The sequence below is a fragment of the Nanorana parkeri genome, unplaced genomic scaffold (genome assembly GCF_000935625.1).
Source record: "Nanorana parkeri isolate BGI_ZX_2015 unplaced genomic scaffold, ASM93562v1 scaffold5, whole genome shotgun sequence".
In the NCBI taxonomy this organism is placed as follows: domain Eukaryota; kingdom Metazoa; phylum Chordata; class Amphibia; order Anura; family Dicroglossidae; genus Nanorana; species Nanorana parkeri.
In genome coordinates this window covers 3,444,792-3,456,705 of record NW_017306273.1, presented here as the reverse complement: position 1 = coordinate 3,456,705, position 11,914 = coordinate 3,444,792, and the positions used below count along the sequence as shown (strand labels likewise).

The following is an 11,914-nucleotide window of genomic DNA, read 5'->3' as shown; positions in this document are numbered from 1 at the left end:
AGGAAGGTACTACAAGCTGTGGTCCCGCCCTAATTGGTAAGTTCTTGGTTATCCTCTCGTGATGCTGTCCTGGAAGACGTTATGGGAAATTCAGAGTTAGGACTTACCGGTAACTCTATTTCCATTAGTCTTCCAGGACAGCAACTGCCCGCCCATTGATGCTTGTAGTGTTAATGTGATGTAGTGGTATTGCCTGCTTGTGCCTTGTCTTTTTCCAGCTTGCCTTCGGTTCTCGTGATGACTGAGGGAGTGGAGGAGAGGAGGGTCTTTTAAGCAGATTAAGTGACGTGTTTCCTGTGTGTGGGGGAGGAGATTCCATCTCGTGATGCTGTCCTGGAAGACTAATGGAAATAGAGTTACCGGTAAGTCCTAACTCTGAATTTTCCTTCACTTTCACTTTCCACACAGCAGGAAGTGAGAAGAAATCTCTCCAAGGTGAAGGGAAAGCTTTTCTTAGATGTCTCTAATGGAATATTCCCTCTATGCCTCTCCTATTGACAGACGCACAAACTTATCATAGAACTGAATGAAGAGTTACTGCTTGGATGCATTCCATCTCCACTAGTCTCTCTCTCTCTCTCTCTCTTTCCCTCTCCTCCTCTCTCTCTCTCTCTCTCTCTCTCTCTCTCTCTCTCTCTTCTTCTCTCTCTCTCTCTCTCTCTCTCTCTCCTCCTTTCCCCTCTATCTTTTTTCTTACCTGTATTCTGACAGAGGAAATAACTAACCCATGGTTACAGCCATCATACTCTGTGGTCTATCTTATTGTACTTGTTCATGGCCTTTTGCACTTTCAGTTACCCAAGTACCAACAACACAGTACTTATCTATGTCTTATATCCTAATGGCCCATAACCAATATCTATTTGTTTTTATGCATCCTGCAACCAGCCTGGCTTCACTTTTCTCGGTACTATTATGCCCTACGTGACTATTTTTCCTCTTAAATCATTCAAGGTGCATTGTTCTGTCATCTATAATATCTCATGTTTAGGTCATTATGTTGTATTTATGAATTCTGTCATATGAAATATATAGAAAAAGAATATGAAATGACTAGCCGGGGGACTGTGCAATGCAAGTGTAGGTTCACCAAAGGTGCAGTTACACTCTAAGGCCCCACTTGCACCTATGCACTTTAATGCACAATCATTTCCACCCTCCGAGCCTTATTCAGCTACTGCTGAGATTCAGCAAAATATAATAATCCCCAGGAAATAGATTTCACTTTATGGGGGGTACCTGAGAAAGATAATGGTTGACACAAGCTAAAGCATTTTCCAGTTAAGCTTGAACTATTATGTGCCTGCCTCTATAATGAATGTCCTTCTTCTTTTTTTTTTTATCACCTTCAGGCTCGGGGATGGTGAACAACCACTCCATGCAATCAAATGGAGACATGAATGGAGCGCATTCATCACAGTCCATGGTTTCCGGATCACATTGTACTCCTCCACCGCCGTACAACGCAGATCCCAGCCTAGTCAGGTATGCTCGCTGCACCCTGATCACTGCTCTGTGAGACCTGTGCCCCTGCATGCCACCTAATCCAGAAGCATTGTTTTATAACTGTGTGTTCTAACTAGAGTAACACGCTAACTCCATGATCAGTACTGACATCCCAGCATAGGAATAACATGAATAACTAGGTCACATTCGGCTCAGCAGGCCTTGTTGTAGGAAGGTGTCTGGGGACTCTGTTTAGCTGTAGCAACCAGACTCTTCTAAATAAAAGGCAAAGTGTGTCTGGTTGTCATAGACAAAGCCACTTTCATACCAGGAGACTAATAAGGCAACAGTACAGGCCACTACGGCATGAAATATATTTACAACAAGCATGGGGACAGGAAGTTGCAACTTCATAAAGCCACAGCTGAAGGGTTTTCAGCAACGTGCTGCATTTTGTGATTTCCATGCCTCCAAAGTACTAATCCCTGCATTAGAAATGTGGATACTTTCGGGTCAGATGCTAATTTGCCTCCCACAACCCTAAAACGTACTGGTAGGTTATGTAGACCAACACGGCCAGAGCACAGAAAGTGTCCCCAGATAGAATTGGACCCTACCTGATTCCACATCCCAGATAAGACTTTTGGTTGCTTTAGGCAGCAGCTCTACTTCTGTTTGATTGAATCGGCCTTACTTGTCCTACAGTCAGACCATACAAAGCCGTCCATCTTAAAGCCACACACACACACACACACACACACAGGAGTTCATTCAGGACTATACACAGTGTTCTGATCATTTTTAACCATGTTTAGTTGTGGGTGAGGAACGAGTGCCTTGCGGGACTGGATTAGGCAGTTCTTTGCAGGTAGAAGTCCTGGTATGCTGGATGTTACTTTGCTTAGTTTGGAAATTGTCACACAACCAGGAGCAGTGCTAATATGATGAGAAGCGAGTGTAGTTGTGTGTGGGAGTGACAGTCTTTGTTAGGAATAGCAACTAGATTCTTTGGAGTATCCAGTGCAGCATGGAATGGAAAATCAGGAAACACAAGCAGTTTTTCAGTTTTATATTCCTCTATGAACAAGACTGTCTGAGAATTCACTGACCAAAAGATTATTAGGGAATAGTACTGCATGTGGCTTTCTGGTGTCCATAGATCATCATCACCTCATCGGTTTAGTGACAGATCAGGTGACAACTGGCCACTGACAACTTGTACTGGCACCCCTGAGCCAATCAAAGGGAACTGATGGATAGTAGTTGCCACTCGCTATAGTTACCCCAAGGGAAGGCTCACCCAGGACAATATGTTCATGCCATGGTGGTTCTTGAAAACGCAGTGCTCGAATCCATGGATACCGTCAACTGACCTTTTTATAGACAGGCACATTTTGGTTCTTTCAAATCTCTGCGCCATGGTGGTCAGGCCGCAGCAGTGAAAGACCAATGTCAGTGTGTGAAATCTTCATTTACATTTTGATCAGAAAAGTTTAAATTAAAATGCAAATTTGAAAATATTTGTTCGGTCCTATCTGTACTTTTGCCATCCAGAGGTCAGCCTTTTAGGGGTTAGGCAGCCATGTGGGTGGGGGGGTCTGCAGAGTCTGATACTGTGGCAAAGTGGGAGTTGTCAGTGTCAAGAAATTGGGTGAATGGATGCCCATTACCTCTGTATAACAAGGGCCACACTAGCAGCAGAATGAAAGTATGGCTGGGAGTGATGACTGCTTAAGAGTTACCCTTCAAAAGGAATACATTGCCATTGATTAGTGTCTGACTCGGAGACTACAATTTCCTGGGTGTGTTATCTCCGGACAATCTCACACATGCATTTCACTTCCCCCATCATGGCAAAGACTTAGGGGGGGTTAGATGTGCAAAAATATAGGTGTGACCATCTTAACATTGGGGCCCCCCAGACATATAACAAGAATGCGGGCTATTTAACACATCTAGCCAAAATTGATAGCGCAAACAACCATCCTCAGGGCAGCTCAGATAAATAGAAGCAAGGGAACCATTTCAGCTTAGATGAGATCAGTGATGTAGTTGCTAGGAGGTACTTTCTTTTTACTTGTCCAGTTGGAGTCTCCAGGGCTCAATTGCTCCATCACTGACCAGCCTGAGCCCAGCTCCTGGTGTAGCATTTCCAAGATTTTTTTTTTTTTTTTCCTTTACAAAAGTTTGAGAGAAGTATGGGGTACGCTGCTCCCAAGCCCTAAATTGGGTCACCCTCATGGAAAAAGTGGGTGCTGAACACCAGCAGGGGCGCGTCCTATGTCCCAGAGGCTGCACAAATCCAAAGAAGACTGACTGCCCTCGAAAAAAAAAGAAACCACAGCTGGCAACTTTATTCATTCGGACAATAAGAACAGAGTGTCCCCACCTGGCATCCCCTTCTCCCCAATGCATTTCGCCCACATGGCTTGGTTTAACTGTAGAGGGCCAGAGGAACAGGTAAAGCATGAGATAATTAAGATTATTTATATATACACATACAGTGTGTGTGTGTGTGTATACACATACTGTATATATATATATAATAATATATATATATTATACTGCCTTACCTGCTCATCCTCATCTCCAAGATTAAGTGGCCCAGCCTTGTGGGTGAAATGCATTAGAGGAGGAGATGCCAGGTGGGAAATCTCTGTTCATATTGGCCAAATGAATAAAGTTACCAGCATTTGAATTTTCTCAGAGCACAGCCCGTCTTTCGCTTTGGATTGTGTATTTTGGAACGGGGGAATCTCATGCTGCGTAGTGAAATAAATCTTATGCATAGTTAAACCCTGAGGGTGATATGACTCGAGAGCTATTCAGGGTCACAAATATCTGCTACAGTCCTCCAAAGAGGGTTCCGGCCCTCCCCATGGACTTGCACATTCAGCTCGCTGAGCAAACTCTGAGATGATTTTCTGAGAATGACTTGACTGTAAAAGCTCTCGGGTGACATCACCCCCATTCAGATCATGTCCTGTTGTTAAGTCGAAGATAACATGAGAGCCTGTGGTGTGTTTGAGTTAATCCTGCTTTTGTTTTCCACATTTTTTGTTTCTGCAGTTTTTTGACAGGACTGGGGTGTCCAAACTGCATCGAATATTTCACATCACAAGGGTTACAGAATATTTACCACCTGCAGAACCTAACTATGGAGGTAAATGCTTGGAGACCATTGAATGATAAGGCTGCAGACAGATCATTGTAGGGCGGCATGCAGAGGTGGGCCGTGGCCCACAGCAACCAATCAGAAAGCAGCTTTCTTTCTTGAAGTCTAAATACACTGAGATTGTTCAATGAAGCAATACACATAGTGACAATATTGACAGTGAAGTAATCCACTGCATCTTGATTTTAGTGTAAGGGTTGGTGCAGACTTCTGCGATCCCGGGTGCGGTGGCCTCATTGACTTCAATGGGGTTACATCCACGGCAATCGCTGGAAAAAAGATCCAACCACAATCATGCGCACAAATGGAATCCGTGCGATCTGCCTGGTGCGACTGGGATGCCATTAGAAAATAATAGCACCGCCAGCATGATTCCGTGACCGTGCGGTTTTGTGTACGATTGCCCAAGTCACGGATCGCCCAAGTAAAGCTAAAGTTAAAGGAGAACTATGAGGCGAGTGAAAGTCACTCAGCCTCATAGTTCTAACCGACCGGTGACAATGAGACTGTCACAGGTCGGCTCAATAGATCGGGAAGTGAGCGAACACATACCGGCGCTCGATTACTTCTCGATCATCTCGCTGCAGAGAGCCGTGACTGTCACTCACTGCTCCCTGCAGGGATTCCCCTGTCCAATCCTCCAGCGCTGACTGGAGGAACGGACGGGGGAGGGAGCGGGTACAGCTGGCTCGGCCTCTAGATAGGCAGAGCCAGCTGTCACTCACACACCTGGGTGGATCTTGACAGTAATGTCGGGATCTGTCCCGGCTGCGGCGGTCTTAGTATAACGCGAGCTGCAGCTCCCTATATACTGAGCTTTGGGTGACAGGAGGACGCTAGTTTGTGTCCTCCCGTTACCCTTAGGAGAACTATGGGGGAAAGGCACTGACCCCATAGTTCTAATTTAAAACTGTTTTTCTTCATTTCGGATAGAGGAAGGGAGGTCTATAACCCCTGTTGATTTTTTTCTTCTTCACCATCTCTGTCCCATTGGGGAGATTTAGCTTCCTGTTCTGTAGCCACAACAGGAACAAAGTGGAAATCCCTGTTGTCAGCAGAACCAATGTCCCTATTGGAAGACTTCCCTTCCAATCCTGTTCTGCCGACAACTCAAAATTTGGGATTTTCTTTCCCTCCGACTCTGTGATAACAGGCACTGGGACAAATGGAGACGGTGGATCTCCTTAACGAGGAAACAGACAGCAATAACAAAAAAAAAAAAACATACAGGGGCTCTAATTCCTCCCTACTCTATCCCAAACTAAAAAGAGTGTTGGCTTCAGTTCTACTTTAACGCCCAATTGTAGTTTCGTTTTAAAGCTTATCTGAACCCAAAGTCCGAAAACGAATGCAGCCCTCACATCTAAGGACTAGTAAGCTGCAATATATTAACAATTTGTTTTTGGGGTTTAGATGTCCTTTAAAACTAAATAGAAATGTTGGGAGCGCTGTAAAACGTTTTAAATGTTGTCATTGTTTTCAGTTTAATAATCCTCTAACACCCTGAGGGGGTTCATCACCCAGCACCCTAAGGGTTGGCTGCGGATAAAGGCCACGATTCTCTGTGAGGTCACAGGACTCCAATGCACACACTACAGAGAGCCGGGGACGTGCCAGACTCCTACACAGAGAGTCGGGGACGTGTCAGACTCCTACACAGAGAGCCGGGGACGTGTCAGACTCCTACACAGAGAGCCGGGGACGTGTCAGACTCCTACACAGAGAGCCGGGGACGTGTCAGACTCCTACACAGAGAGCCGGGGACGTGTCAGGCTCCTACACAGAGAGCCGGGGTCTGTATCTGCAGCCAGGAGGGAAGACTTTGTGCTAGGGATGAAGAAAGAAAAAGACATTTTAATATCTCACCTTCAGGGAAACTAATTATACTTGAATGTGTTACTGTGTCTTGCCTTATTGAATAATCCTGTAGGGGAGAAATGTGGTTTCGGGTTTTGCAGTGAGTATAGCCCAACTTGGCAGTGCCAGAGGTCATCTCATCTCCCCATTCATAGCTCCCTAGCAGGACCGAAAATCCCAAAATGGCCACTCAGCCATGAAATGAGCTGCCAAAGATTTACAACCCATTGACCAGCCCACCAAGAATATTTATAACCTGATCTGTCTGTAGTCAACAAACACCTGATGGGTTGATGGGGGCACTACATTAGAAATGCCATTACCAGGGGTGGGCAAGCTCAGCACTCCAGCTGCAGTGAATCTACAAATCCCATAATGCATCTTCCTCTGGGAGTCATGGCTTTCAAACTCTTCCAATGCCTCACCAGATTTGTAGTTCTACAGCAGCTGGAGTTCTGAGGTTGCTTATGCAAATATAAATATATATATATCCTAGAACACTGTTCTATTGGTCCTTCTGGGTCTGGCTGGAGCGGGGGATAACCGTATGTAAACAGACACCCGTCCATATAGATCCAGCTGGCCACAGACTTACATTGGGCATCCGTTTGAGTCCACCTGAAAAACTGACAGGAGGACCTGATCGGACGGCTGGTCTGAAAGGGGCCTTACTTTGCCCGGCATGAACAAGGTGACTGAGTCTCTCTAACAGGAACCAGTCATAAAAAAAAAAAAAACATGGAGGGACTCTTCTTTTTACAAATACTAACTGCCTGGCTGCCATGCTAACCCCGAGTCATTCAGAGCTTCTGAATTCTTTCATTTTCCCGTTCATCAGCATCCAGCCAGAAGATTAGCAATTTCTAAAGGAACAATGGTAGTAGTTGAAGACTTGATTTATAAACTCTGTGGGACTGTCAACCTGATCCTGGTTTTACTACCTAGTGAGACACTGACCCTGAACAAGCATGCAGCCAGTAAAGTCCTGTTCAAGGAGAGTGGCGGGATCACGATGTATGCCCCAGAGCCCCAGCAATAGCAGAATCCACAAGTCTCTCAGTTTTTATTGGTGTCATTGTAACATTTCCAGGCTTCCTCTGGCCTCAGCGAAGTTCCTTATCACATGCTTTGGGTTTTCATGTGATGCTTCTGTATTTTAGACCCAAACATAGACCAACGGCTATAATTCTTCCCCTCCCATGATTGGTCAGTGTCAGCGTTAGAGCCGTGTGCCCTCCAAGGCATCCCTTACACATGATTCTGTCTTGTAGCTCTTCTCCCAATCTCATTCGTCTTCCATCTTCATTGCCTATAAAACAAACATGGCGGCATTACCAGGAGCCCGCTGGGTCCGATCTTTTCAAACAGGGAGACGTTCTCTATTTGTTCTAAATGTTAGATAGACAAGTGCTGAATTGTGATTGGACTGTGCGCCCTGCCATAGGCCTAAACATGGAATTAGAGGCACACAGAGGCCGTCATAGGAACATTTGATAGTATTGCAGTTCTAGGTTGTGATCTTTACATTGTTTTGGCAAATACTTGAGTGAAAACTGCTAATCATGAAGCACAAGCCATTCTGTCCTGATAACCTGTGTCATGTATTTTCATGAGCTAACATGTCATGGCGCCTAGTCCCAGCATGCTTGTATCTTCCGCTAGTGATTTGGTGTGTATGGGCAAGAGACTGCACAGATATAGGAACATGGGGAAGTGTTAGAATAGAGGAGGAGACATAGGACCTGATCTAGGTTACAGTGTAATAAAGCATTACCATAGAGAGAGAGACTGATAATAAGTAACGGTCTTCCTGCAAAGAGATATTAAACAGACCATCAGAGACAGACAGTGATAGATATGTGGCGGTGCGCAGTGTGAGTGCTGCATGAATATTAGAGTTGGACTCTGGGATAAGCCTACATACAAGAGTCATGTGTGTTCTTCTGGAATCTCGGTGAGCTTTGTGTATTTCCTCCGGCTCTGTGCAGTAATCCGGTGCGACACTTGGAACTTCCTGTACTACAGACTGCTGCACTCCCTCCTTGTGCAGGGTGACTGGTCTGGTCTCCGCCCCCTCCTGTAGGAAGCCTGTAGTAGGTGGAGCCTGTTGGGTTCCTCCCACAGCTCTGCTCTCTGCATCGGCTATGTACAGCCCAGTGATGATGTCACGGCTACTTTTAGATCTGCAAAGACATTTTGGTGCACACAAAGTAGATTTATATCCCCTGTGGCCATTGAGGAATATGTATAAGGGAACATTGTGCCCAGAGTTCAGCTTTAAGAGACACAAACAGACATATGGATAAATGATTAGTAGATATTTTAAAAGGAAAGTGTTATTAGATAATTTCTGATTTATAGGAAAACCATGACATATCGATATTCACCAATATGACATACAGATACGATAAGAACATAGATAAGAGATGATTTTTAGGTTTTTTTTTGCTGTCTGTGTCCCATTAGGGAGATGTCCTTTCATTTCCTGTGTTTGGGAGAGCCAACAGGAAATGTAAGATTATTCCACCAACATAAATGGCATTCCCATCTTAGACAGTTGTCACCGGAACAGGTGTTCCAGTTAAAGGACTTCCCCTCCCCTCCTTCTCTGTTGACACATCTCTATTTGTCCATTTAATAGTTAAAGGGACTTGAATGTATTTGTAAGATTTAACTCCTGAGTTTAGTGTCACTTTAATATTGTCCCTCACTTCCTGTCTCAGTGACCAGTGATCGCCAGGACAAAAATAGAGGTGGTGACTCTTCCCAGAGAGGACACGGCCGTAAAACCTGACAGGGAATCTGACCCTTCCCTACAGTGTCCAAAACTGAAAAAAATGGTCTTTATATTCACTTTCGGGTCCGTTTACACTATGGGGCCGACTTATAATGCATTTACACAATGTATATCTATGCAAGTGACGTTCACAGCTCATTACTGCCACTAGATGGCGCCGAGAAGCACAGGAGAGTCCTACACTGCTCGGCTCCCATGTAGGGGCAGTAATAGGAACCATAACACATTTGCAGCATAAGTGCCTCATTACCACACGTGCACTGCAAGACACCACATTACGGGCGTACACTTTACCACGGGGCAATACACAGACCCCTTTTTTTAATGCATGTGTGTTGTGGTGTACTGCCCACTCCTGTTGTAGTAGTGCAAAGCAAGTGAAGCGCGGCACCAGTCAAAGTGAATACCGCTGCGGGTCACTCTAACATTTGCTGCGATAAAACACACAATGATACTGCGGAGACATTACATGAAGGGACTCGTTTAGAAAAGCTGTTGCAGTGGGGAATAGTTGATTGGTCATCAGATTTAGAAATGGTTGCCGTATAGGAATCAATGGTTAAATGACGTTGAAGCGTTGGAATAATATTGCAGTTGCTGATCTGAGCTCCTCCTTCTCTCCTCTACATGACAGGATCTAGGAGCACTGAAGATCCCAGAACACTACAAAGCCGTCATCTGGAGGGGAATCCAAGAGCTGAACAAAGGTCACGACTATGGCGCCCAACAGCTAATCCGCTCCAGCAGTAACGCCTCCACCATTTCTATCGGCAGCTCCGGAGAGCTTCAGCGCCAGCGCGTCATGGAGGCCGTACATTTCCGGGTGCGTCACACCATCACCATTCCCAACCGGAACGGCGCTGATGAGTGGGCAGACTTTGGTTTCGATTTACCCGACTGCAAGACACGCAAACACTCCATCAAAGAAGAATATGCCGATTCTGACATCAACTAAAACACTCTACTCGTGGAAAGCCAAGCCAACCAAAAATATTGCCCTTGCCGGTGAATCCAAAACCAAAATGGCCGAACTGCAGCCAGCCATATCTGAAACAATAAGCCAAAACTAGCGGTCCGGTAGTAGCGGCGGATGCCTGCGCACAGCTAGGTGGTTTTCACCAAGGGGCGGTATGCAAGGAACATCTGAGCACCCAGTCAGTTGTTACCTGACATTTTTCTGGAGCTGCCACCACACAGCCAGCCCAAAACGAGTGGGCAGTGCAGACCGGACCCCATAATCTAAATTAAACTGCGGCTAACACTCCCATGTGGGTTGGGGGATCTGCCCGCCTGACACATAGGTACATCTGTCCCTACGTCAGCCATCGCTTGGTACACTTTGACGGGACAAAAACCTGAGAAATGAAATGGTTCTGGAAGTGCGCTGAACTGCCATAAAAGTATTTGATCCATGTCCATTAGTTGTGCTTGTGACGGTAATGATTTGTAAAGAGAACGTGATTTGGATCTACAGAACTGCACCAAGAATGGCGTCTATACAAAGCAAATATGAAAGAAACCTCAGTCATCTCCGCTGCGTTTTAGGGGCACAAAAATCCATCATTAAGTTTTGACTGAGCCCGCTCTTCTATGTCATTCTTCAATCCGAAATGGAATAATAATAATGTTGTTTTTATTTATCTGTAATATAAAATATTCCCGATCTCTCGCTGGATGTCTCTGGCCTGGGGGGGAGTTGGGCCAATGGGCCACAAAGAGGAAAGGAGAGACTGGATTCGTCAAGTTGTCTATTTCACATGTGGATGTATTTAACGGTTTTTTTTCCTTCCGTGTATCTAAGAAAACGGTCCCTCAGTCTCTTCATATTTAATACTTTTGTATGACTTGGGAGAGCAGTGCGTTGTTGTCTTGTATTTGTGTCGCTTGTAAATAGTTTGAAAGAAATCAATTGGTTTTGTTACATTTTAAATATAATCCCAAATGTAAAATGAACACGTGAATTGTGGATGATACTACAGCGGGTGACTTACCTTACCCTATATGAGGGGCCTGCACATGGGGGGTAACGCAGAGGAGCCTGCACATGGGGGGTAACGCAGAGGAGCCTGCACATGGGGGGTAACGCAGAGGAGCCTGCACATGGGGGGTAACGCAGAGGAGCCTGCACATGGGGGGTAACGCAGAGGAGCCTGCACATGGGGGGTAACGCAGAGGAGCCTGCACATGGGGGGTAACGCAGAGGAGCCTGCACATGGGGGGTAACGCAGAGGAGCCTGCACATGGGGGGTAACGCAGAGGAGCCTGCACATGGGGGGTAACGCAGAGGAGCCTGCACATGGGGGGTAACGCAGAGGAGCCTGCACATGGGGGGTAACGCAGAGGAGCCTGCACATGGGGGGTAACGCAGAGGAGCCTGCACATGGGGGGTAACGCAGAGGAGCCTGCACATGGGGGGTAACGCAGAGGAGCCTGCACATGGGGGGTAACGCAGAGGAGCCTGCACATGGGGGGTAACGCAGAGGAGCCTGCACATGGGGGTAACGCAGAGGAGTCGCATGTAGCAACAGTCTAGCGGAGGAAGAAGAAATCGGCTTTGTCATTTTTAGTCAGATAAACTTTGCCAACATAACACGTCTGCAGCAGTCATTAAATGAGACTAAGTCCACCATTAGACCAGG

General features: G+C 45.9%; 1 protein-coding gene across 2 annotated transcripts in view; it reads left to right on the top strand.

Moving 5' to 3' along the window:
* The window catches only part of TP73 (tumor protein p73), an 88,969-nt gene extending 78,627 nt beyond the window's left edge, over positions 1-10,342 (top strand). For both annotated transcript variants that reach the window (XM_018576886.1, XM_018576893.1), the window contains 3 exons: positions 1,353-1,485; positions 4,516-4,609; positions 9,910-10,342. In XM_018576886.1, coding sequence (XP_018432388.1) covers positions 1,353-1,485; positions 4,516-4,609; positions 9,910-10,230 — 548 coding nt within the window. In that variant the 3' untranslated portion in view covers positions 10,231-10,342. The remainder of the gene's footprint in view (positions 1-1,352; positions 1,486-4,515; positions 4,610-9,909) is intronic.
* Positions 10,343-11,914: the final 1,572 nt, after the last annotated feature.